This window comes from Balaenoptera musculus, chromosome 4 (assembly GCF_009873245.2).
Source record: "Balaenoptera musculus isolate JJ_BM4_2016_0621 chromosome 4, mBalMus1.pri.v3, whole genome shotgun sequence".
Classification (NCBI taxonomy): Eukaryota; Metazoa; Chordata; class Mammalia; order Artiodactyla; family Balaenopteridae; genus Balaenoptera; species Balaenoptera musculus.
In genome coordinates this window covers 73633184-73660992 of record NC_045788.1, presented here as the reverse complement: position 1 = coordinate 73660992, position 27809 = coordinate 73633184, and the positions used below count along the sequence as shown (strand labels likewise).

The window sequence follows — 27809 nt, the reverse complement described above, 5'->3', positions numbered from 1 at the left end:
CGAAACAAAGAGGCAAGAAAACGTCTCCTGCCTCTTCAGCAGCTGCAGACTTTTTCCCGGTCTCCCTCCCAGCCAGCTGTGGTGCGCCAACCCCTTCAGGCTGTGTTCACGCCACCAACCCCAGTCCTCTCCCTGCGACCGAGCCTCAGCTCCCAGCCCCGCCCGCCCCGGCGGGGGAGCAGACAAGCCTCTCGGGTTGGTGAGCGCTGCTCGGCGCCGAGCCTCTGTGCGGGAGTCTCTCCGTTTTTCCCTCTGCGCCCCTGTTGCTATGGGATCCGCGCTGTTAGCCGCGGCTCGCGCCCGTCTCTGAAGTTCGTTTAGGCGGCGCTCTGAATCCCCTCTCCTCGCGCACCAGGAAACAGGGAAGAAAAAGTCTCTTGCCTCTTCGGCAGCTGCAGACTTTTTCCCCAGACTCCCTCCCGGCTAGCTGTGGTGCACTAACCCCTTCAGGCTGTGTTCACGCCGCCAACCCCAGTCCTCTCCCTGCGACTGAGCCTCAGCTCCCAGCCCCGCCCGCCCCGGCGGCTGAGCAGACAAGCCTCTCGGGCTGGTGAGTGCTGGTCAGCGCCGAGCCTCCGTGCGGGAAGTGAGGGAGTCTCTCCGCTTTGCCCTCCGCACCCCTGTGGCTGCGCTCTCCTCCGTGGCTCCGAAGCTTCCCCCCTCTGCCACCCGCAGTCTCTGCCCGCGAAGGGGCTCCTAGTGCGTGGAAATCTTTCCTCCTTCACAGCTCCCTCCCACTGGTGCAGGTGCCGTCCCTATTCTTTTGTCTCTGTTATTTCTTTTTTCTTTTGCCCTACCCAAGTACCGGGGGAGTTTCTTGCCTTTTGGGAGGTCTGACGTTTTCTGCCAGCGTTCAGTGGGTGTTCTGTAGGAGCAGTTCCACGTGTAGATGTATTTCTACTGTATCTGTGGGAAGGAAGGTGATCTCCGCGTCTTACTCTTCCGCCATCTTCTCTCTCCGCTGTCTAGTTTCTTAAATACTCAATTCATTTATTTTCAAATTTTATTATTCTCTTTTAAAAAAATTTTTGTTTGCGTTGGGTCTTTGTTGCTGAGCACAGGCTTTCTGTAGTTGCAGTGAGCGGGGGCTACTCTTCGTTGTGGTGCGCGGGCTTCTCATTGCGGTGGCTTCTCTTGTTGTGGAGCATGGGCTCTCAGCGCATGGGCTTCAGTAGTTGCGGCACGTGGGCTCAGTAGTTGTGGCTTGCAGGCTTAGTTGCTCCGAGACATATGGGATCTTCCCGGACCAGAGATTGAACCCATGTCCCCTGCATTTGGCAGGCAGATTCTTAACCACTGAGCCACCAGGGAAGTCCCTTATTTTCTTGTAAATGCATATAAACCAACATTTTTCTGAGTACAGTTTGAAGTTTTAAAAAATAATGCTTATATTGTCATTCCTTTCCAAATAATTTGAAATTTATTTTTCCCTAACATTTTGAGTGTTTCCAAATATACACAAAGTTGAAAGAATTTTACAGTGAATGCCCCAAAGCCCATCTTCTAGTTATGATTCTACCATTCACATTTTATTATTCTTGCTTTATCACATGTCTGTACATCCTTCCTCCATTAATCCATCTTACCTTTTTTGGGCCTTTAAAAGTAAATTGTAGGCATCATAATTTTTAGTTTACAATTTGTTATTTCCTTTTTTTGTTATTATTATTATTATTTGTTATTTCCTTTTTAACCCTAGTTATTTAATAGGGTTGTTTTTTTTTTAACATCTTTATTGGAGTATAATTGCTTTGCAATGGTGTGTTACTTTCTGCTTTATAACAAAGTGAATCAGTTATACATATACATATGTCCCCATATCTCTTCCCTCTTGCGTCTCCCTCCCTCCCACCGTCCCTATCCCACCCCTCTAGGTGGTCACAGAGCACCCAGCTGATCTCCCTGTGTTATGCGGCTGCTTCCCACTAGCTATCTATTTTACGTTTGGTAGTGTATATATGTCCATGCCACTGTCTCACTTTGTCCCAGCTTACCCTTCCCTCTCCCCGTATTAATAGGGTGTTTTTTAAATGTCCAAGTAGTTAAAGTTGGAGAGGAAAGAGTGTAGGCTGTCTTTCTATTGCTCACAGCAATGCTTTGACCTTTACACTCTTACTGTCTTCCATTATGGTCTAGGAATGTGAAATATAAGATTTATGCTTATTGGAATTTGTAGAGCTCTTACTTGGGCTTCATATATGCTCACATTATGTGAATATTTCATGGGTATTTTAAAAGAATGTTTTCTCTGTTAGGTACAAAGTTGCAGAATTGTCTGTTAGTCTGGCTGTCAAATTCTTCATATTGTTATTTATTTTGGTCTACCTGAGCTATTAATTTCAGAGAGGTGTGATAGTCTCCTAAGGTGATTGTGGATCTGTCAATTTCTTACATTTCTAATTTTTTCTTTATATATTCCAAAAATATGTAATTAGAATATAAAAGTTTATAACTGTAATATCTTCTTAATAAAGCTTGCCTTTTATCAGTTTAAAATATCCCTTTTTGTCTCATTTAATTATTCTTGGCTTGAGTTCTGTTTTGCCAGATATTAATTGCCAAACCTGCTTTCTTTTTCCTTTGATTATATTAACTGTGGTTTTTATAAATAGCTCATAGTTGGATTTAAAAAATCTGAGAGGTTTTTTTTTTGATAGGGGAATTTACTCCAATTAATTTTATTGTAATTTTTCATTTGTTTATACTTAATGTTTCCATATTATTTTGTTTCCTGCTTTTCAAGCTTTCTAGTTGTTGCTCTCCTTTTTTTAATCATTATTTTATTTTATTTATTATTTTTTTGGCTGTGCTGTGTCTTTGTTGTGGCGCCTGGGTTCTTCTTTGTTGTGTCGTGCGGGCTTCTCTAGTTGTGGCACGTGAGCTACAGATCACGCGGGCTCAGTAGTTGTGGTGCGCAGGTTTATTTGCCCCGCGACATGTGGGATCTTAGTACCCCAACCAGGGATCGAGCCCGCGTCCCCTGCTTTGGAAGGCAGATTCTCATCCAATAGTGGAATTGATAGAATTTTTATTTCTTGATTTCCAGCTTTCTAGTGCAAACTTCAATTATTTGCATACCACTTTCCTGGTTTTGTAATATCTGCATACCACCTGTATTACTACTATTTTCTAGTTAGTTATTCACCTAAACAACTATATCAATTTATTTTCAGTTAAGATAATATTATTGCTATAAAAGGAAAGCCAGTATCATTTGCTGTAAATATAAATTAATGTAAATAGAAGTACAAGAAATATCAGATGATGTTATTACATTTCAGCCAGCTCCTCCTGCCTGCCTGGAGCCTGTTCTCTTTTTTTTTGATTAAAAGAAAATGAAAGTGTTAAGATTTAGAAAGATGTTAAAGACACGATTGCAGCAAACGGACAGGCTCTAAGTTAATCAGAATCATGGATTGTGATTGATTTTTTAAAAAATCATGTTTATGTACCATCTAAAGGCTCCTCTTGATGTCTCATTCTTGAGGTACATGCTTCAGGAGTTTGTCATACATTCTTTTCTTGCAGTGGTAACCCTTAAACATTTAACTTTGTTCTTTCTATTAAATCTGATCAATAGCTCTATCTACTTGCCTTTATTAAGGCAAAGCTTTTACTTACCTCTTCTCTTCCTCTCCTACATCCCATGTTGAAATCATTCATTATATATTTCTATTTTACAGATGATAGAACTGAGGCTTTGGAGAGTTGAGTAAACTTGTTTGAGTGCCAAAGTTGGGAGTTGAGCCTAGGCAATCTGCCTTCAGAGCCTGTGCTCTTTCCACTAGACAATACTGCCTAATTTGGGATTTAGTTCCAGATTATGATTTATTACTAAAAATTTATGACATATAGCTTAAATATACATTTTACTATTTCTTATTCATATCTCTTTCATTTTATTTTGCTAAAGTATATCCTTGAGGGACTTCTCTGGTGGTGCAGTGGATAAGACTCCGTGCTCCCAATGCAGGGGGCCCAGGTTTGATCCCTGGTCAGGGAACTAGATCCCACATGCATGCCGCAACTAAGAGTTCGCATGCCGCAACTAAGAATTCACATGCCACAACTAAGGAGCCGGTGAGCTGCAACTAAGGAGGTGGCGAGCCTCAACTAAGGAGCCCGCAAGCCGCAACTAAGACCTGGCGCAACCAAATAAATTATTTAAATAAATATATTAAAAAAAATAAAGTATATCCTTGAGTAACTCTTTCAGAAAGACCAGGTATATTTCTTTCTTCCCCTCACATTTGAATGTGAGGCTGGCTAGGAATAGAATCTTAGATTCACATTTATTGTCTTTTAGAATTTTGAAAACATTGTACCCTTCTCGACTATTATTTAGTGTTGGCAATCAAAGAGATGTCTGATGCCATTCCTATCCTTCAGAATTTCTACCTACCCTTTATTCCTTTCCTCTTCACTGCAACTTCTCTTATCCAGACACGTGGAAGGCCCTTTTCCCCCCGTTTTATTTATTTATTTATTTTAAAAAATATTTAAATATTTATTTATTTTGCGGCATGCTGGATCTTTGTTGCAGCATGCGGGATCTTTAGTTGCAGCATGCGAACTTCTTAGTTGTGGCATGCATGCGGGATCTAATTCCTTGACCAGGGATCAAACCCAGGCCCCCTGCATTGGGAGTGTAGAGTCTTACCCACTGGACAACCAGGGAAGTCCCCCCACCTGTTTTAAAATTGATAATAACACACACAAAGTACACAAATATTAAGTATATAGTTTGATGAATATGGCTAAGCACCCCTGTAACCACCATCCGGATAGAGACATAGAGCACATTTACAGCATCCCAGAAGTCTCCCTCTTGCCCCATTCCCAATCAATAAACTAACCCTCCCCCCAGAAGTAACTATCGTTCTGACTTCTATCACTATAGAAAAGTTGTGCTTGTTTTTCAACCTTATATAAATGATTTCATACAGTATATACTGTTTTGTGTCTGGTAGAGCCATATTTTAATGTTTTTTTCCAAGTAGAAACTTGAGGAGAAGCTAGAGTTCTGGATGGAGAAATTTGATAAGGACACAGAAATGAAACAGAATGAACTAAATGCTCTCAAAGCTGCTAAGGCCAGTGACTTAGCACACCTTCAAGAACTTGCAAAGACGGTAAGGAAGCAGAGTCTTAATACTGTTAAGGCAGAGCACTGAGGAGTGGGTGGTAGCTAAGCAACAGTAGCTGGGGGATACTATTTTTGGTCACAACGTGGTATGCCTGTAAACCACTAGGATTCTTTCTTGATGATGATGATGACGTCCTCGTTGATGGGGACATTAATAATAGCAGCAGCCGACACTTTATATTGCTTAATCTGTCCCGGACACTTTTCTAGTATTTTACATATATAACTTATTTAACCCTCCCCAAACCCCTTGAGCTAGATAATGTTTTTATTTCTACTTTATGACCTCTGGAGATAATTTATAAATGATGATTTATAAAAAGCTTCTGATTATGGTTTCATCATTGAATAAATGTAGAACTTCTCAAATTTCTCTTTTAAAAGATGGCTGCTATTTGTAGGTATACATTCTATTAGTTTTAAAAAATTAATTATTTTGATGTCATTAGCCACACATCAAGTTAGTATTTCATTTTTTTTTAAAGGAGAGGGCAATTTTTAAAATTAATTAATTAATTATTTTTTTGTTGCGTTGGTCCTCGTTGCTATGCGCGGGCTTTCTCTAGTTGCGGCGAGCAGGGGCCACTCTTCATTGTGGTGTGCAGGTTTCTCATTGCGGTGGCTTCTCTTGTTGCAGAGCACAGGCTCTAGGCGCACGGGCTTCAGTAGTTGTGGCACGCGGGCTTCAGTAGTTGTGGCTCATGGGCTCTAGAGCGCAGGCTCAGTAGTTGTGGCGCACGGGCTTAGTTGCTCCGCAGCATGTGAGATCTTCCCCGACCAGGGCTCGAACCTGTGTCCCCTGCATTGGCAGGTGGATTCTTAACAATTGTGCCACCAGGGAAGTTAAAGTTTTATATTAAAAATACAGGGCTGGGGAGTTCCCTGGTGGCCTAGTGGTTAGAATTCCAGGCTTTCACTGCCATGGCTGGGGTTCAATCCCTGGTTGGGAAACTGAGATCCCACAAGTCATGTGGTGCAGACATAAACATAAAAAACAAAAAAGCTGGGCTGGCTGGGCCACAGCTTAGTGAGCGAGTCCTGTAACATATGATTGATGTCTACTTTTGCAGATAAGGGAATATGAACAAGTCATCATTGAAGATCGTATAGAAAAGGAGAAGACCCGGAAGAAGATAGAACAGGATCACTTGGAATTAAAGAGCAGCTTAAAGGTAGAAAACTGGCACCTTGGTAACTGGCATCTTGGGGCTTTTTCAATTCTGTAGCTGGCCAAACACTGAGGAGTGCAGAGCAGCTCTCGTTTATTATCACACGTGGAACAGGAAATCTGTGAGGAAGCGTGGCCTAATAATTGGACTTTGCCAACACACGGTCCATGGTGCAGGGAGAGAGTTAAGAGAAAAGGACATGCCCCCAATTTTTAATCCAGGAAGGAAGAGGTGGTTAGCAGTGGAAGCAAAACCTAGAACTTGTGCCCAGAGGTCAAACTTATGAATACTATTTCTAACCAAAATAGCTCTTAAAGGAATTCTTTTTAATATACTACTGCTTCTTAAAATCCTATTTGTAAGTCAGTCCAGGCTATCTGCTAGGTTCAGATAAAGAGCTGTTTTCAAAAAAGGTGAAGGTGATTAAGTAGCAGTTCAGAAAAAAAGAGAGAGAGTTTTATATGAACTTGTGTATATTAGTGATGATGAAACTGGCAAGTCAGATTCTGGGAAATATTTTCAAGCAAGAGTAACATCAGCTGGACTAAAACTGTAGTTTTGACAATTGCCCTTCTCTCTGAAAGAGGAGTATCTGCTGAGACCCTACAGTGTGCAAGCTGTGGTTTGGGATGTATATTAGGGGGTGTATTAAGATAGTAAACTTTGAAGTACATTCAGGACCAGGTATTTAAACCCAAACTTGAGCTTTCCATTAGGAGTCAGATGTATAGTTAGCAAGTATTTATTGAGCTTCTCTGGTGTTTTCTATTTGTCAGGATTCCTCAATTTAGAGCAAAACTGTAAGAGGTAGCTGAAGACCATTTTTGTTTTCTTTTCATTAGTGGATTTGCTCCCAGTCTTTGGAGCTTAATCTGATTTGAAAGTAGACCAGACTGTATTTAGAACAGTTGTGTCTAATGACTAAGATATTCAAGGGAGCTAACTAAATCCTTTTTGAAGGGGAGTTTTGATCCTTTCATCAATCATTAGAGATTGAAATGCACCAGGAAACCTACTGAAATCACTAGATTATCTGTACATTTTTGACTGAGTGCTTGCTTTTGCCTGTGGTCCAGGTAACTAGCATCCCTTTTGGATCAAATGGTTGTTAGATTTGGGAGACTTGGATGTTCATAAAGAGCAGCAGTACAAGGGACTCAGGTTTCTAAGTGTAAAGGAAAGGTAGGCCTAATCAGATCCCTTTTCTTTATTTTTACTCCTTGAGAACTTCAGAGTCCAGGACTTAAGCTCTGGGTCCTGCACAACAGGCAAGCATTGCTCTAAGGATAGCATGCTTGGCCACTTCTGTGTCTCAGAGACCATCTTCACAGAAGTTAGTTTATGAAGAAACAATCCCCTTATGTAGAAAGAATGCAACTTGTCAGATATGCTACAAATTGTACCCGCTTCCCTGTCCTCTTCCAGCTCCAGGCCTGGTGGCGAGGCACTGTGGTACGGAAGGAAATTGGTGGTTTCAAAATGCCCAAGAAGGACAAAGATGACGGCAAGGATTCAAAAGGTAAAGGTAAAGGCAAAGACAAGGACAAGCGGAGAGGCAAGAAGTGACCAAGTTATCTTCTGTCTTTTCTGCTGGTGTTCTGGAGGTGGGAAGGAGGACCTGAAGGGAGTAAGAAACATCTTTTACCATCACATATAACTCATCTACAGGTTGTTTCTTATTTGGACATTCCCAGGTGAGGCCTGGTTATACTAGGTCACCTTGACTGTTATACTAGTTTTCAAACCCTGAATTAGGATTATACTGTGGATTCAGAGCTTCTTCATAACTTGAAAAAAAAATTGCTGGGAAGAAATATTTCTAGGAGTCTTGTGAAGATTCCTCTTGCTCTTTCTCACCAGAAAAAAAAGTACATAATCCTAGTTATAGTGATACATTAAAATTTCAGTAATTCCTGTAATGTCTCTGATTCTGACTTTATTCAACTTGCCTGTAGTGAAAAATGGCACTTAGGAGCAGAGTGTCATAAATGACACTCCTTTTTTTTTTTTTTTTGGCATCTCATTTATTTTTTTATACAGCAGGTTCTTATTACTTATCTATTTTATATATATTAGTGTACACATGTCAATCCCAATCTCCCAATTCATCTCACCACCACCCCCACCCCCGCTTTCCCCGCTTGGTGTCCATGTTTGTTCTCTACATCTGTGTCTCTATTTCTGCCTTGCAAACCAGTTCATCTGTACCATTTTTCTAGGTTCCACATATATGCGTTAATATACAATATTTGTTTTTCTCTTTCTGACTTACTTCACTCTGTATGACAGTCTCTATATGCATCCACGTCTCTACAAATGACCCAATTTCGTTCCTTTTTATGGCTGAGTAATATCCCATTGTATATATGAACCACATCTTCTTTATCCATTCATCTGTCGATGGGCATTTAGGTTGCTTCCATGACCTGGCTATTGTAAATACTGCTGCAGTGAACACTGGGGTGCATGTGTCTTTTTGAATTATGGTTTTCTCTGGGTATATGCCCAGTAGTGGGATTGCTGGGTCATATGGTAATTCTATTTTTAGTTTTTTAAGGACCCTCCATACTGTTCGCCATAGTGGCTGTATCAATTTACATTCCCACCAGCAGTGCAAGAGGGTTCCCTTTTCTCCACACCCTCTCCAGCATTTGTTGTCTGTAGATTTTCTGATGATGCCCATTCTAACTGGTGTGAGGTGATACCTCACTGTAGTTTTGATTTGTGTTTCTCTAATAATTAGTGATGTTGGGCAGCTTTTCATGTGTTTGCTGGCAATCTGTATATCTTCTTTGGAGAAATGTCTATTTAGGTCTTCTGCCCATTTTTGGATTGGGTTGTTTGTTTTTTTAATATTGAGCTGCATGAGCTGTTTATACATTTTGGAGATTAATCCTTTGTCCGTTGATTCGTTTGCAAATATTTTCTCCCATCCTGAGGGTTATCTTTTCTTATTGTTTATAGTTTCCTTTGCTGTGCAAAAGCTTTTAAGTTTCATTAGGTCCCATTTGTTTATTTGTTTTTATTTCCATTACTCTAGGAGTTGGACCAAAAAAGATCTTGCTGTGATTTATGTCAAAGAGTGTTCTTCCTATGTTTTCCTCTAAGAGTTTTATAGTGTCCAGTCTTACATTTAGGTCTCGAATCCATTTTGAGTTTATTTTTGTGTATGGTGTTAGGGAGTGCTCTAATTTCATTCTTTTACATGTAGCTGTCCAGTTTTCCCATCACCATTTATTGAAGAGGCTGTCTTTTCTCCATTGTATATCCTTGCCTCCTTTGTCATAGATTAGTTGACCATAGGTGCGTGGGTTTATCTCTGGGCTTTCTATCCTGTTCCATTGATCTATATTTCTGTTTCTGTGCCAGTACCATATGCTCTTGATTACTGTAACTTTGTAGTATAGCCTGAAGTCAGGGAGTCTGATTCCTCTAGCTCTGTTATTTTCCCTCAATATTGCTTTAGCTATTTGGGTTTTTTTGTGTCTCCATACAAATTTTAAGATTTTTTTGTTCTAGTTCTGTAAAAAAGGCCATTGGTAATTTGATAGGGGTTGCATTGAATCTGTAGATTGCTTTGGGTAGTAGAGTCATTTTCACAATATTGATTCTTCCAATCCAAGAACATGGTATATCTCTCCATCTGTTTGTGTCATCTTTGATTTCTTTCATCAGTGTCTTATAGTTTTCTGAGTACAGGTCATTTACCTCCTTAGGTAGGTTTATTCCTAGGTATTTTATTCTTTTTGTTGCAATGGTGAATGGGATTGTTTCCTTACTTTCTCTTTCTGATCTTTCGTTGTTAGTGTATAGGAATGCAAGAGACTTCTGTGCATTAATTTTGTATCCTGCAACTTTACCAAATTCATTGATTAGCTCTAGTAGTTTTCTGGTGGCATCTTTAGGATTCTCTATGTATAGTATCATGTCATCTGCAAACAGTGACAGTTTTACTTCTTTTCCAATTTGTATTCCTTTTCTTTTTCTTCTCTGATTGCTGTGGCTAGGACTTCCAAAACTATGTTGAATAATAGTGGTGAGAGTGGACATCCTTATCTTGTTCCTGATCTTAAGAGGAAATGCTTTCAGTTTTTCACCATTGAGAATGATGTTTGCTGTGGGTTTGTTGTATATGGCCTTTATTATGTTGAGGTAGGTCCCCTCTATGCCCACTTTTTGGATAGTTTTTATCATAAATGGGTGTTGAGTTTTGTCAAAAGCTTTTTCTGCATCTATTGAGATGATCATATGCTTTTTATTCTTCTATTTGTTAATATGGTGTATCACATTGATTGATTTGCATATATTGAAGAATCCTTGCACCCCTGGGATAATTCCCACTTGATCATGGTGTATGATCCTTTTAATGTGTTGTTGGATTCTGTTTGCTAGTATTTTGTTGAGGATTTTTGCATCTATACTCCTCAGTGATATTGGTCTGTAATTTTCTTTTTTTGCAGTATCTTTGTCTGGTTTTGGTATCAGGGTAATGGTGGCCTCATAGAATGAGTTTGGGAGTGTTCCTTCCTCTGCAATTTTTTGGAAGAGTTTGAGAAGGATGGGTGTTAGCTCTTCTCTAAATCTTTGCTAGAATTCACCTGTGAAGCCATCTGGTCCTGGACTTCTGTTTGTTGGAAGATTTTTAATCAGAGTTTCAATTTCATTTTTCTTCCAGGTTGTCTATTTTATTGGCATAGAGTTGCTTGTAGTAGTCTCTTAGGATGCTTTGTATTTCTGCGGTGTCTGTTGTAACTTCTCCTTTTTCATTTCTAATTTTTATTGGTTTGAGTCCTCTCCCTCTTTTTCTTGATGAGTCTGGCTAAAGGTTTATCAATTTTGTTTATGTTCTCAAAGAACCAGCTTTTAGTTTCATTGATCTTTGCTATTGTTTCTATTTCATTTATTTCTGCTCTGATCTTTATGATTTCTTTCCTTCTATTTACTTTGGGTTTTGTTTGTTCTTCTTTCTCTAGTTCCCCTAGGTGTAAGGTTAGATTGTTTGAGATTCTTCTTGTTTCTTGAGGTAGGATTGTATTACTATAAACTTCCCTCTTATAACTGCTTTTGCTGCATCCCATAGGTTTTGGATTGTCGTGTTTTCGTTGTCATTTGTCCCTAGGTATTTTTTTATTTCCTCTGATTTCTTCAGTGATCTCTTGGTTATTTAGTAGTGTATTGTTTAGCCTCCATGTGTTTGTGTTTTTTTACATTTTTTTCCCTGTAATTGATTTCTAATCTCATAGCGCTGTGTTCGGAAAATATGCTTGATATGATTTCAACTTTCTTAAATTTACCGAGGCTTGATTTGTGACCCAAGGTGTGATCTATCCTGGAGAATGTTCTGTATGCACTTGAGAAGAAAGTGTAATCTACTCTTTTCGGATGGAATGTCCTATAAGTATCAGTTAAATCTATCTGGTCTACTGTGTCATTTAAAGCTTGTGTTTCCTTATTAATTTTCTGTGTGGATGATCTGTCCATTGGTGTAAGTCCCCTAATGTTATTGTGTTACTATTGATTTCCTCTTTAGCATTAGCATTTGCTGTTAGCATTTGCCTTATGTATTGAGGTGCTCCTATGTTGGGTGCGTATATATTTATAATTGTTATATCTTCTTCTTGGATTGATCCCTTGATCATTATGTAGTGTCCCTCCTTGTCTCTTGTAACATTCTTTATTTTAAAGTCTGTTTTATCTGAGTATTGCTATTCCAGCTTTCTTTTGATTTCCATTTGCATGGAATATCTTTTTCCGTCCCCTCACTTTCAGTCTGTATGTGCCCCTAGGTCTGAAGTGGGTCTCTTGTAAACAGCATATATATATATACATATATATATATATATACATATATATATATATGCATCTTGTTTTTGTATCCATTCAGCGAGTCTGTGTCTTTTGTTTGGAGCATTTAATCCATTCACATTTAAGGTAATTATTGGTATGTATGTTCCTATTACCATTTTCTTAATTGTTTTGGGTTTGTTTTTGTAGGTCCTTTTCTTCTCTTGTGTTTTCCACTTAGAGAAGTTCCTTTAGCATTTGTTGTAGAGCTGGGTTGGTGGTGCTGAATTCTCTTAGATTTTGTCTGTCTGTAAAGCTTTTGATTTCTCCGTCAAATCTGAATGAGATCCTTGCCAGGTAATCTTTTTTTTTTTTTTAATTAATTAATTTATTTATTTTTGGCTGTGTTGGGTCTTCGTTTCTGTGCACAGGCTTTCTCTAGTTGCGACGAGCGGGGGCCACTCTTCATCGCGGTGCACGGGCCTCTCACTATCGCAGCCTCTCTTGTTGCGGAGCACAGGCTCCAGATGCGCAGGCTCAGTAGTTGTGGCTCACGGACCCAGTTGCTCCGCAGCATGTGGGATCTTCCCAGACCAGGGCTCAAACCCATGTCCCCTGCATTGGCAGGCGGATTCTCAACCACTGCACCACCAGGGAAGCCCCAGGTAATCTTGGTTGTAGGCTCTTCCCTTTCATCAGTTTATCATGCCACTCCCTTCTGGCTTGTAGTTTCTGCTGAGACATCACCTGTTAACCTTATGGGAGTTCCCTTGTATGTTGTTTTTCCCTTGTTGCTTTTAGTAATTTTTGTCAATTTGATTACTATTATGTCCCGGCATGTTTCTCCTTGGGTTTATGCTGCCTGGGACTCTCTGCACTTCCTGGACTTGGGTGGCTATTTCCTTTCCTGTGTTAGGGAAGTTTTCAACTATAACGTCTTCAAATATTTTCTTGGGTCCCTTCTCTCTTTTCTCTTTCTGGGACTTCTATAATGTGAATGTTGGTGTGTTTAATGTTGTCCCAGAGGTCTCTTAGGCTGTCTTCATTTCTTTTCATTCTTTTTCTTTATTCTGTTCCATGGCAGTGAATTCCACCATCCTGTTTTCCAGGTCACTTATCCATTCTTCTGCCTCAGTTATTCTGCTATTGATTCCTCTAGTGTAATAAACGACACTCTTATGAGCAAAAGTGGTGTTCAGTAGGAACTACAAGATGACGTTTATCAAGTGCCTAGGATAATACATACACAATAAAGTTTTAATAAAGGTTGGTTCCTGCCTGCCTTTTAAATTTATTATCACTTTACTGTTTTTATGGGGGGGTTGTCACATGGAACATATATCTTATTATAAGCTGCTTCAGCTCCTTTTCTGGGAAATAGGTATGGATATAAATGATAAATACAAGACAGAAATGAGATGTCAGGATATACAACCCACACATAGGAAAGACAGGGGACACAGGTCAGCAGGGAGATGAGTTTGGAGATATTGCTGAGACGTGAGACAGTAGGGCCTATACCTGCTTTGCTTACTCAACAACTCTCACCTTATGGGGTATTAAGACTAAAAGAGGTAAAGCATGTGAAAATACCTAATCTGTGACTGGCACATAAAGCTGATTGTCATTCTCTCTCCTGCTAAAAGAGAATGAGCCCATTGGGTCATTCTTGCCTTGATTAATCAGAATAGAATGTCTTGGAATGCTAAAGCTCTCCCTATAGCACAGTTGGTAATTTCTGAGAAAAGTCTTCCAAATGGGTCACATATATTTCAAAATTAAGCCTTATATCTAACTCCAAATACCGGACAGTACTGATATGTACACTTCCTTAAAAAAGTATATTTTGATCTGAAGGAACCAATATGAGGTCCCAGTTTCTACTGATGTTCCATCAAAGAATTTACCCTTTTATTTTTGCCAAGGAAACCATGCTTTAGGTATGAACATTTTCAAATCAGCCTTTATTTCATGCTATTGAAGTGTTGTCTTTTATTTTAATGTCAACGTGTAAAGTGGCATACAGGCAATTTAAAATAACATACATGATACTGACATATTTATTCTTAGAACTTATGCATTATATTTACAGACATACAAATATAGGACAATGTTTTACAAAATCTTTTACTAATTACATGTTTACAACATTTTCAGAAATAAAATGAAATATGCTGTAAACCACCTTACTGCAATATGTATATAAAAACGTTTCTGAATATCCATGTTCTCCTTCATTTCTATAACCATTTAAGCGCTTAGTTTTAAAAAATTCATCATACTCGTCAGCGTAGTCATACATCATTAGTCACTGCTGGGCTTTTATCAAGTAGAGAAATCAGACTCCTTGATTAGCTGTGAGGCTGTATTTTCAAAAGCTATTAAGGAAAGTGACCTACTACTACTAAGTGTCCTACTCTATTCTAGTCAAATACAAAGCCCTTCCTCCCATGAGTTGTTTCCAGAGAAAATTGGTTTGGAGTGCTAAGCAAGTATGAGATTGAAAGCCCAGAAACCTGCTGACTTAAAATCTCCACTGTTAGCAGAGGCCCTAGTGGGCGGGCACTTAGCCTTTTCTTCATTCACTCTTCAGCGCTGGGAAGGTCACTGCTTCAGTAGGAAGTTCATAAATGGTCAGGTGGAACTGTAACAAAGTCATCTTCATCTTATGTTAGAGTCTAGCAAGGCTAAATATTAAATTTTCTTTCCAGTTAAAAAAAAAAAGGTATATACAAAACACTGAGTACAAAAATTTTCCAACAAAAACATAATGACTTGTTTTGCATCTTGACACAGAAAAGAAAGACATTCAATATATCTTATATTTTTCTTTCATTATCAACCAAAACTGTAAACAAATATTTTCTAACTATTCAAATATAAATTTGAATTAGTCTGATAAAAATATATGAATAAGGTTTCATGCTATGTATAAAATCTGAAATAAGTTGAAAATTCCAATTATTCCTATGGGGAAATTAGTCACAAATGTTCCAAATGTTGCATTATGTATGCTGACTGGGATTATTCCTTGCAACTATGTGACAAATAGTCCTGTCCTTTGCTGAGTTTCATTTCAAATGGCTGTCTATAATTTGGAGATTGTACTGAGGTTTAATGTTGACTAGAAGTAAAAATACCTAGAGTTTAAAAATATACACAGCTAAATTCTAAACAAGTCCTATGATTGGTGGGTCTGTTTGGAACTGTAAATATAATGGGGTCTGGCTCTAAGCACTTAAAACATATTTTACTTTTGTTTTGTAAGGACCCTGAAGGATTGGGCTTTGAGCTCAGATGTTTTGTGTTATATAAGTTTAAACCTGTGACAACAAGGAGAAAACATTACTTTGGCCAGATACTCAACATGATTTTATCCAGATTGACTTTTAGATGCTGCTACATGATAAAACGAGAGAACATTATTCTTAAATGCATGTACTGGTAAAGAAACCCCAGAACAGTTAACAACAGGAAAAAACCTAGATAACTAGTATCTTCACTTACTCTATTTACTTGGTTTACAAAGGCAGTGAATACCAGAAGATATCACTGACAACTAAAAGGGTCTCAAAATATAGGGGAAGAAAGACCCAAGTGGCTTAGACTTGAATTAGGGCTCCTGGTTTTGTGCTGTCTGAGCCCTTGGGCCCTTTTACTGCACCCATAATTGAGTAAATAAGGCACTGGTTGGGGAGCTAGATGGCTAGATGAAAAGACAGCAAGCTGTTTTTAAAACGCCACAAGTGCTTTAACTCAGCTACGGAAATTGGCGGTTAGCTGAAAGAAATGTAAGAAGCTTGGCTTTTCCTGTATTTTCATAATCTTCTGTTATTTGGGGAGCTGGAAGTGCATCTGCTGTGACTGGAAGGTGTTCGCAGGTCCAGGTATCCTGGGAGCAGCTTGCAGGGGAGAAGGGGTGAGCTCAGTGAAGTCAACACACAGGATGCAGAGTGCCACAAGCTACCAGCCTAAAGATCTGGACCCTGTGTGTAGAGTGCTTGATTATAATGTTTAGATACTAGTGGGATGACATATGGAACCATCCTCTAAGTGGTGGTGGACTGGAGCTGGGGGGACGCCTAGGACACTGGCCTTAAATGCAACGGTATCTGTTTCATTGTTTTACTAAGCAAAATCTAGACCTTCTACATTATTTTTATTTTACCTTGGACAGAACAGTCCAAGTAGTCATAATAGAGCTGAAAAACACGATGAAGTCATTACTCCCCCCAAATCATACAGATATCTAGCTTGGAACAATGGTTTCCACTACATGAAACACCTGGAATGTTTGTTGAAATGCAGATACCCAGGCCTCACTCTAGACCAACCGAGTGAGAATCTGTACTTTAACAAATTCTCCAGGAGATTCTAATGAACCACCACGTTTAGAAACTAGTGGATTCCAGAGGGCTTGCAAACAGGGAAAGATAACAGCATGGCTGTGCCTTCAAGAGAGACAAATATCCTTCTGAGAAGATAGTCTTCAGTATGTGAAAGAGCCTACTCTCTAGAAAAGCACAGCCAGGTTAGGCTTCAGTGTTGGGTTCTCAATAATGACAGAATTAAGTTTCATTTGTGAAAACCAACCGTGTCTTCATAAACAATTCAATGCAAATGGATATAACCTCCCCTAAAATGGAGAAATGAAGCAAAATATTCCTGTTAGGAATCATGGAAACAGTCCCTTTTAAGAACACGTAAGCGCTTTGTTAAGCAGACGGCTCACAGCAGCAGTCACGCTGTCCTGTTTCGTTTTGGCCAGGCCAACGCCCACGGTGCTGGGAGTCCTTACACAGCAGATAGCTGGTGCTGCTGCTGCTTGGGCGGGGCAAGTTCCAGGAGGGCCTGGACCGTCAGCGCAACCTGGCTCAAACCTTTCTCTTCTAAAATGTGGAGAGGCAAACATAATTGCTCCTGAAATGGGACAATGTAACATAAAAACAAACAGAAGAGAAAAGAGGATGAACATCACAGAACTGAAAAGAAAAAATAAGCATCTCTTCTCTCCCTCATAATAATGAACTGAGATATGAGAAGTCAGTACCTATAATATGAGTTACACAGAGATGGTACCTGACACTCACTGTCACTTTTTTTTTTATTAATACATCTAAAAGTACATACAGATCATTTTGAATATTAGAAAATGGACAAGTTACATACACTTTTACACACGACAGAAGATAAACATACTACTATGAAGTAAAAGCAGCATCCTTCACCCCTGATAAATAAAGGAGCAATGCAGATCAGTAAAATGAGGCAGGTGAAAATAGAACAGTTCCAAGTTACCGGATGGCTGAAGCCTAAAGATATAACATTGTAGGAGAAAGCGCTTTGGAAATTACAAACCATAGGAATGCAAGATAGTTTCATGCCATAACTCGGACTGCATGAGAGAGGAATGCTCTCTACATTATAGTCCTGACTATGAAAATCAGGGTTCTCAGACCAGGCAGGGATCACAGGAAGAAGCTGAAGTATATCCTTGAGATTTAGAAGTATTTGAGAAAATTTCCCCTACATTGGATAATTCATGGAAGGCCCAGTTTGAATTACTTAAAAACTTGAATTACAGATTTTAAATAAAGAAATCATATTTGAAAAAGTATTTTATATCCTGGTATTTAATGGATTAAATTATGATGGAGAACTATGATGTGAGCTTAGTCAGGAACATATTAATTAACATATATTTGAAAATCATTTACATGTTTGCTTAAGCAAATTAAATTACTTCTATCTTGTTTATTACCTCATTAATGTGTTTGGTTAATCCTTTCTTGTAAGACAAAAAGGCATATCATAAGAATAACATCTATCATTGATTAGATGAAAGAAAGAAGAGGTTACACTTAAAGGAATGAAAGTGGAATTCTGGTTCTACTGAAAAAGAGACTATACATACTTATTAAAGAAGATAACTGGATTTTTCTCAGTTTTTCATTGGCACTTAATATATTATTAGGAAGTTTACAAAACCAGTTGCAATAAAAAATATAACACGTATGTTTTATGAACCGTTATTGGTACTTGTGCTTCTTAATCACTTTCTTTTTATTTAATACTTACCTTGATAAAACAAGGTAAATGGAATCTTTTGATCTTATAAAACTAGCAACTTTGTATAAATCTTCTGAGTACAATTGAAGTACAGATTAACTATACTTAAAATGAACCTACAGGGTGTTTTACTCTGGGGGGAGACATATTTCCTCTGACGCCGATTCCTTGATCTCCATTTCCAGGGGTGCCCTGTGACCTGTAAGCCCGTGGCTTACACATTCCCTCAGTGGCTTATGCTTTCCAGATGCACATTTACCTTCTAGCTGGCTTAGAGGGAACTCTGTTCTGAAGAGAATGCACCATTACTCCCCCAAAACCACACAAAACACCATGTGTTTTTTTTAAAGGGACAGAACTTCACAAAACTGAATGATCTCTGACTCAGAGACATCTTAAGAACAAAAAAAAACCTCCCCCCAACTCCAAAAGGCACTACTGCTGTTTTCAACACTGTTCAATGTTTCAGCATTAAAAGTAAAAGGTTTTTAATGTGTTAAATAATTTTCCCATTTAATATGAAAGAAAACCAAAGCAATCAGATCCTCAGATTGACTTCTACAACATGATATGTTCCTCACAATCTTCCTTCATACATGAGTTCAGTTGTCCAATTTTCTTAACAGAGTTCAGAGATTCCTGAATGTCCAGAAACACTATTCATGAGAACCAGAATCTGAATGCAATTATAAAGTACTTTCAAGCATTAAGGCTAGCAGCCAATATACTAAGCATTCTGAAAGAGGCATTCATTGCCTTGGGTACAGAACAGAGATTGCTGCCTAATACTTTACCTGCTACTGTTCAGATAAAATCTCCTCAACAGCCTATCAAATATAAGTTCACCTATTAAGATGGTTCAAATATATTGGAAATTACATAAATTCCAATTTTAAATTCTAAATAGGATTCTAGAAGTGAAGTTAAAGATAACAAACATAATAAATGTGCAGACAGGTGCCTACCCCTGAAAGATCAGCTCCAGATAATTTGCTTGTGTACTGTTTCCAATGTACACAATGGGCTCAGAATAGCAATCTAGGGACCTACATTATCTTTGTACTGAACATTCTGATCAAATTAAAATTATTAAGATTAAATGGCCAGTGCTTTCCAGATGTCCAGAGAGCAGATGCTTATTAGGTGGACTTGTGCCTACCAATAAAGACAGATTTCAGGATTTCAGGGCACAGCTCAATGCAGAGATCTAAGTGACCAGGTGCTCCCCAGAACAGAAGGGGTACAACTGTTTCCACATGAACAGCTGTTGAAAAGTTCAGCAACTCTTAATTTTAATACTTCTCACAATTTCCACACTTAAGTTGTGTTGAGGCATGGAAAGAAGGCCAGATGGAAATTTTATTATGCCATTTGGAAATAAAGCTCTAAGTCATATTTTAACAACAGGCTCAGGATTGTATTAGTAGACCCTGCTCAGCATTTATGATAAGAGAAACAAGGCCACATATAGGCCAGGAAAATGGACAAATGAGCAGAAGAAAATATACTGGTCTTTCTGCTCTTTGCTAGCAATCATAAACGCTCCCTAACGTGATGAGCTGCGCATCTGGACACACAAGGAAAGGATTTACCTACTTTATCGGTTAGCTCTTTGATGGCTAACCAACTTAAAAAAAGCACATATGTAAATACTTTTGAATGAGAAACAAACCTCCTTTACCAAGCACAGGAATGAGGTGGAAAAATCACTGGAATGCACTTTCGGCTAAAGGGGGAAGATCCAGTAATAAAGCATACAGAGAGTTAACATTAAAGTACAATAAAATGCCACAAAACCCAAAAGCTGGATAGATAGAGAGACAAAACTGGATTCTTCTGAATGTGCCCCAAGAGAAAGTAGTGTTTCAACAGTTCTTTTTACGCTGAGGTTTAGCTGAAGGATGTCAGAAGGGGAACAAAGATTGTCCTGTCCAAAGTGTGAGCAGGAAAGGAAAACAGAAAAATAAAGTCAGTGGATCAGAAATACAGATTTGAGTATAGAATTCAATATGATCATCTCAGTCATATTCAAAGAAACATATCCTATAACATTTTTTATTATGATGAATCAAAATGCTGAAAAACAAAACCACAAAGAATCCTCTATGTGCTCAGCTTGATTTTACTACTAAATAGCGGAATAAAATTGTTGGCGATTAGCATGAACATTCAGGATAAAATGAACAGAGGTGGATGCTGACTTAATGGTTATGTGAGGCCTGAGAGTGGTTGAGTGGGTGAGGCAACCTCTTTCTTGACTCATTCTTCCCTATTAACAAAAAATAGGCCAGAAAGCAAGGACAAAACCTGGGGGTGGGCTGAGGAGAGGGAAGTTTTCGGAGAAAGCCAGGTGAGTCAAGAAGGTTCAAAGAATGAAGAAAGCATAATAATCAGGGGAAATTTATTACTTGGAAGTCAGGTGTACTGAATGGCTTGGTGTTCCTCTAAAAATCAAGTCAAGTCCATCTTAACAAGTCCTGTTTACTAATTGTACAAAATGAATCTAGAGATGTAATGGGCCTTAGAGATCATCCAAACCCTCTAGAGTTCACAGATTAAGAAATTAAATAAATAAAAGCATTACTGGACTTGATAACAGGAAAATATTCTTTCACACATAACATATAATAACTCCAGAACATAAGATATCAGACTCAAACAGAAGTTTTTATCACCAACTATAGTTTTTTTGAATGTAACATATATTTAATAAAAGCATAATAATAAAGAGACTATCCATATGCCCAACCTTATTGGAGGTTTTTAACAGTCACTTTATTCTTCAGTGTTTCATTCATAATTTAACTTGTAAACATTTAAAAAGTTATACTGAGAAGGGAAATCATTCACCTTTATACATGTTTTCTGGACAGAAGATCTGATAAATTTTTCAATATTAAGTTTTATGTTATCTATTTTCAAAAGTGATCATTATTACATCACTGATTTTATTTACAAGTTAAACACAGCAGGTGGTCATGTTTAGGTAAAGGTCATAATGCCCAGAAGTAGGGGAGAACAAAAGAAGAAGAGGTATAGGTTTCTTCTTCCCTCCCATGGCAGAGGGACCTGAGAATGCTAGTTTAACCCTACAAGTTTGTATTTATTCATTTTCCTTCATTTTGTTTTAGGCAAATGATCAACTGTTTTAGCAGAAGTAGCAGCATAACAGGAACCCATCTAAAAGTGTTAGTGATGGTGGTGGTGAGACTTGGGTGGAAGGCAGGAGTGGAGAAGGAAGAGGTGGCCCATGTGGAATGTCCACTTACTCTTTCTGGTGGGGGAAAGGGAGGGGAAGGAGGATGTGGCAAGAACTCCAGTCTAAAACCACCCTGGAAAAATACCCAGTCTTTTTTTTTTTTAGTACCCAGTCTTTTAAAATTGTATTTTTTCTATCTCCTGCCTTCAAATAAATACTGTTAACCATTGCTTGGCAAATGATGGAATAAAGTGCATGCTTTAAAAGGCACACTGTTTTTGATTTTGTTGACCGATGGCAGTTATATTCTAAAACAATTTCAGTGTATCGACTTTAAATCTGAGACAGATGACAGTTCTGTAAAGCCCAGAGTACATGTACAAGGACTGTAAGAAGTCCTTTACAGGTTTGACATAGGCTAAGTGCGCCAGCACGTCTTGCCGTGTGGGGCCGTTTTCAGCACTCTTCTCTCTAGGTATGTGGTGCCTCTTTTTAATCACTCATATTTTTCTTCTGGTTCCCATTTCCTGCACCAACCCATGCCACATTCTCTTGTTCAAAGACACTGTGCTATGGAACTGGGGCAGGTACTGGGCATGCTTGTGATGGTCAGGTAGGATCATCTCAAGTAGGCATAAGGGAAACACTGAATGTTAGAGTGTACATGTGAATATTAGAACCTGCCTGTTAATATGCAGAAATGTATGCCATTTATCTAAAAACCTTATTAATGCTCTCAATATGTTTAAAAATGGTTAGTTCTAAAAGAGATGATGAGCCTTCAGAAAACAATATGATATAAAGGCAATACATTTGCTTTGAATTTGTCCACAGGAACAAAAAAGATCCTTACTAACTATCACTAAATATAAATTTCAGTTATTTTATAACTCAGCTTAAATAAAATGCAAAAGAAAAAAGTAAAAAATAAGTAGTAGAATCACACTCTACTTAATAAAAGGAGAAAAAACACTCATGGGAATTAACACTGGCTAGTGCAGCTGCTCTGTGGAGCTGGGCTCTCTTCCACTTTGTGAAAGAGCTGAAAGGGAAAGGTGTTCATTGGACAAGTGATGCTTTGACCTTCTCAACTCATGTTAGTTAAAGAGAGGAATGGTGAACTGGGTAAAACGAGTCATTATCAGGAAAAGCCATTGGGACAAGGGCTTAACTTCGAGAGAAATAGTGGACTTGTTGAGTCCAGGGGCCAATACCGGGTTTCTGACAGATAATTAAGAAGGTGATAGAAAAGTGTCATGTTTTTTGAACGTTGGACAAAATATGGTGACATGAACTGTAATGGTTGTAGTTAATGAAAAAAGTATCAAATGGCACCAGTTTTTATTTCTTTAAATTTATCTATATATGTCACTATATGTAATATTTTTTAAGAGTGCCACACTTAACATAATTGTTTTTTAAAGGGTAAAAGTTTAACTACTTGTACTATTAAAGGGCAATAAAGCTCTAACTGAGGAACCTGGAGGCAAAAAATCTCAAGAGCAGGACAAGTGACTAGAAATGGCCTCTTGTGTGTTCCGTTCCAAAGAGCTTAGTGGAAAACTGGTAAAGTCTGAATAAAATCTGCAATTTAGTCAACAGCACTGTCTACGTGTTTATTGGTTTGGATGACATACTATGTTTACATTTATGTTAGATGTTAACAGTCCAGGAACCTAGGTGAAGTGTATACAGTATCTCTCTGTGATATTTTTGCAACATTTCTCAAAGCCTAAAATTATTTCAAAATAAACATTTTTTAAAAGCATTAAAGCAAGTGTTAAAAAACTGAAGCCGACTGAAACATTCTTAGTCTGAGATGCACTTATTCTGAAGCACAGACTCTACTGTGTATGAAGTTGTACACAAGTCAATCAGCAAGAGGGGATATTTAGGAAAATATCAGAATAACTATTTTTGATTACTTAGCACTAATTACTTACTACAACATATTGAAATTCATGTGTATATGATTTCTTTGCTTGGTCCTTGTAAATAATTAAGGGAAACTGCTCAAAATATAATGACTGACTCTAGTAACACAAAATCATGTTAGTAATTATCAACTTAGCTCAGAACTACCCTATAAGATTTTAGATACCTGCATGTCTAAAAGATTTTAAGAAAATAATACCCAAATTTATTTAGCAACATAAAATATGATAAATTTATTACCTGAGGTACACCAATTTTTCTGCAAGCTTCTAGGAAATTCTCCACATTTCGTCTGCATTTTGCCATTGTTAATTTAGGCTGCAAAGGAAAGAAAACATGGTGTTATTAGCAAAGTTTAAAAAAATTTGCTAACTAAAAATACTCTTGACAACTGCTTCATAAACTGAATGTTCTAGACCAGAGGGTCAGCAAACTTTTTCTTAAAGAATCAGATAATAAAGATGTTAGGCCATATGATCTGTTGCAACTACTCAAATCTGCTAAGAGCTTGAAAACAACCACAGACAATATATAAACAAATAAGAGTGACTGTGTTCTAATAAAACTTTATTTGCAAAAATAGGTACTGGCCTCTGGCCCATAGTTTGCCACCCCCTACTTTAGACATTGGGCTTTGATTTTTATAAGGCAAGTGCTAAATAGAGAAATTTTAGGAGGACGGTTTCATTTTTTTCCACTTTAAAGCAATATACACCAAAGAAAATTTGGAGGAATAACAAGAAAATTAATTACCCACAGCTCAGTCATTCAAATATAATTATAGTTATTAACACTTTGGTTCATTTCCTTTCAGTCTTTTTAAAGAAAACAGTAATAAAAAAAATCAATAGCCTTTGCTCATAAATATGTTACAGATACATAATGTCTCTACTCAATGGTTATATTTAAAATTTTTTAAACATTTGAATTTTAAAAGATTGGATTAAAGAACCATTTTCCAAAGGGTGGAAATTTCCCTAGCCACTAACTAGTAAGCTTGCTTTTCTGAAAAGATCTCTGATGACTAGAACATAGTTGTATCACATGACCTAAAGTTGTGATAAAATTTTTTGCCAAGTGGGTTATCATGTAAGAAAGAAATCTGAATCTCATTTTCCAAAGTGATTAACAAACTCAATTGTTCAAATTCATCTGCTAGTTTAAGTATCAGGCATGGAAGCCAAACATTTGCAGGGAATCTGACCTATAGGTTTTACAAAGCAGATGAAAGCCTGTACCATCTCTAGAAAAAAAACGGTTTCACTTGGGAATATCTGGGTTTTCTTCAAAGATGGAATATCATACTGTTGCCAAGAAGAGAGGAAACAAGATAACTACATAGTAATGGTTGAAGGTACTATAATCTTGGCCGGAGAAACGTAGCAGGCACTAGGATTGGCTTTATCATAAAAGTTTTATAAAAGGCAACAACTGAGATGGAAGGAGAGTAATAATAATTTTAAAATTTCAAATTGAAAAGCTTTCAAAATTAAGTCTAGAAAGAAGATAACAGGTTTCCATGGAGAGCACCCCTTCTTGCCTATGCCAAGTTCTTCTATAACTGAGGTAAAAAAGTGAAACATAAATAGAATCAGAATCTGCTTAACAGAAGGAGAAAAACAATCATGGGGGTTCACACTGGCTAATTCACTTGGAGCTGGGCTCCTTCTCTTAGACTTTTTACATGTAAAAGAGCGGGTGTTCACGGTACGAGTGATGCTATGGTTTTAACTCCTTGCTAGTTAAGAGGGAGGTAAGGTGAATTGAGGCCTAATAGAAAAGTCACTGTGGTGAAAGCTATTGGGGCATGGGCTTAACTTTAAGAGAAACTGGGCAAAGAAAACATAGGACAAACTGCTTTTCACTTAGAAGAATTTTTCATTAGCTAGAAACTCCCTCTCCATATACCAGTAGAAAGGGAAGCAGAATCAATGTAACTAGCTTCCCTTATTCTGAAGGGACCTTAGCTAAGCAGACCAGGATCTTGATCTGAGTTTGGGAGAGAAGGCTAGGGGCGTCGTGTGCACAGGTGGATCATGAATGTGGGACTCTAGCAAAAGAAGGGGACCTGGGCATTTCGTTCTATAAAAGAAGGACCCCTACATTTCTGAAACATCTCCCTCAGATGTTGGAAGGACAGAGTGAAATAGGTCTTACTGCATAGGCAGAAAAACAAGTTTCCTTCTGTGCAAAAGAAAGGATAAAACGATAGAGTTCGTGTTGCTAAGTATGAAACTGGTCCAAGAGTCACCACCACCTCAGACAAAAAGAAAAGAAAGCTCAGAATAGTGATCCTGGGGTCCAACTCAGCATTATCTCTATGAGGAGTATTAGCACCCTAAGATGTGTGTGGGTGGGGGGTTGTGGAGTAGAATAAAAAGATTCTTTTGAGATTTCCCCTACAAAGAGCAGATTTCTGACTGATGAAGGGGAAATGGAGTGGGGAACCATCATCTGTCTCCAGTCATTCCTTCTCTTAGCATTTGTCTAAATCCCAGGGATGTAGGTCAGTGTTTCATAATCGGGATACAACTCCTTCTTACAGTCTGATGAAAGCTGTGAATCTACTCTTGGGAAGAATACACATGCATACAATTTTAGGTAGTTCAACGAGTGCTGGAAGCCTTAGGAGTGCATGAATCCCAGGTTACACATCCCCGCTCTGTATGTGTCCAATGGAATGGCTAGTTAAAAGGACCCAGGGGAGGGCTTCCCTGGTGGTGCAGTGGTTGAGAGTCTGCCTGCCGGTGCAGGGGACGCGGGTTCGAGCCCTGGTCTGGGAGGATCCCACATGCCGCGGAGCAGCTACGCCCGTGAGCCACAACTACTGAGCCTGCGCATCTGGAGCCTGTGCTCCGCAACAAGAGAGGCTGCGATGATGAGAGGCCCGCGCACCGCGATGAAGAGTGGCCCCCGCTTGCCGCAACTGGAGAGAGTCCTCACGCAGAAACGAAGACCCAACACAGCCATAAATAAATAAATAAATAAATAAATAAAACCTTTAAAAAAAAAAAAAAAAAGGACCCAGGGGTGTAGGCTCCCTATCACTCTGGAGTGTAGAGGGACTCATGATTTTGCCTTAAGTCAAATATCAGAGGAACCTGCTATCCCCAAAAGCTTTTCCAGAACTTCATATGACATAAAACATGGTTTTGGATAGCCATGTAGAGCCTGTTTCATTTCTGTAATGTACAGCCTGATCTGAATAAGAAATCTTATGTGGGTTTTGGGGAAGAAAGTAAATAATTTCAGCAAGAGGAAAGGAACTACACTGAAAGGAACAAGAAATAAATGATTTTGCTATTTGAAATTTGAAATGATTCAGCATTTTTTCAGGTCATCTTCCTTGGTGATATGGTTCATTCAATGAGTTGTCACATCACAATATTTGTTATGATTTTTTTATATGATTCAATAGTGCACTTCTAACAATGTGAACTGTACTACTTAAAACCTATGCCTATTGAACAACCAACAGCAGTTTATCATATATCACAGATTCTCCCAAAATAACAAAGAAAGATGAATTATAACCTAATGGTTACAAGCACAAGTGCCCTTCTGAGTTTCTTTCGAAATACCTGGACTTATGACCTCCCCTTACAATGAGGGATCATTTCTTGAACTGCGGGGGAAAAAAAGCCTGGTTCATATAGTACATCATGAAAGTGTTTCTTAAGTTACACTCAGAGATCTAATTAGCAGGTTTTCAAAGAATTACAATAAATCACTATGTGTTAACGTAGCCACAAAGAAACTGCTACGGTTTTTCATTTGTATTTGGCTTTAATTTTATATTCTCATCAGGAAAAATCTCTAAGAAAGTAAGTTACAAGGCTCTCTGTATGGTCAGAATAAGGGGAGAAATAGTCTAATATGAGGGAGAGCAATTCAGTATGAAGGAAAAATAGATATAAATATTTATACTGAAATCTAGTACTGTAACAGTATCCCCATTAAAGCAATATTGACTTATTCATAATAATCAGTATCATAATTTAAAAGTGAGGGATTTTTTTGCTTTTAATTAAAATACTGGACGGTTTTCATCTGGTTGACTCAAAGTCCATTTTTCCACCCCCAAATGTTATAATTTGGGTATTTTTACATACTGAGGTGTTTCTCAACTTTATAGGTCATTTATTAACCCAAAAGATCCCCTCTTAAACAATTTTATTTAGTAGGCCTACTTGCTTTTAAGTGTCAAGGATACTATTTCAGGAAAGACCTCATTTATTTTACTTTTTAAGAGGAATACATGTTCTTGAGAGAATGGACCACTTGTAACTCATCTCTGTACCTTTCATCCTATTCAGAATGCCTACCACTGACTAGCTGCTCAATAAATATGACTAAATGTTGTTGTTGATTTCATTAGCAAGTTTTAAATGCTCTAATTTCATGTTATATCATGTTTCTTTGACAAGAAGGTCCATGTGTTTTATGTCTCTAAGTGGTTTAACATTGATAAAATAGTTTTATTTTTCCTGTATGTAAATACTTTACA

General features: G+C 38.2%; 2 protein-coding genes across 2 annotated transcripts in view; one reads left to right on the top strand and one right to left on the bottom strand.

The window, feature by feature from the left end:
• IQCG (IQ motif containing G) overlaps positions 1–8234 on the top strand; it is a 53443-nt gene extending 45209 nt beyond the window's left edge. The window contains exons 9-11 of the mRNA XM_036850582.1: positions 5001–5132; positions 6217–6318; positions 7741–8234. Coding sequence (XP_036706477.1) covers positions 5001–5132; positions 6217–6318; positions 7741–7881 — 375 coding nt within the window. The 3' untranslated portion in view covers positions 7882–8234. The remainder of the gene's footprint in view (positions 1–5000; positions 5133–6216; positions 6319–7740) is intronic.
• Positions 8235–14046: 5812 nt separating this feature from the next.
• The window catches only part of LRCH3 (leucine rich repeats and calponin homology domain containing 3), a 114536-nt gene continuing 100773 nt past the window's right edge, over positions 14047–27809 (bottom strand). Inside the window, 2 exon segments of the mRNA XM_036850149.1 lie at positions 14047–17019; positions 23543–23620. Coding sequence (XP_036706044.1) covers positions 16894–17019; positions 23543–23620 — 204 coding nt within the window. The 3' untranslated portion in view covers positions 14047–16893.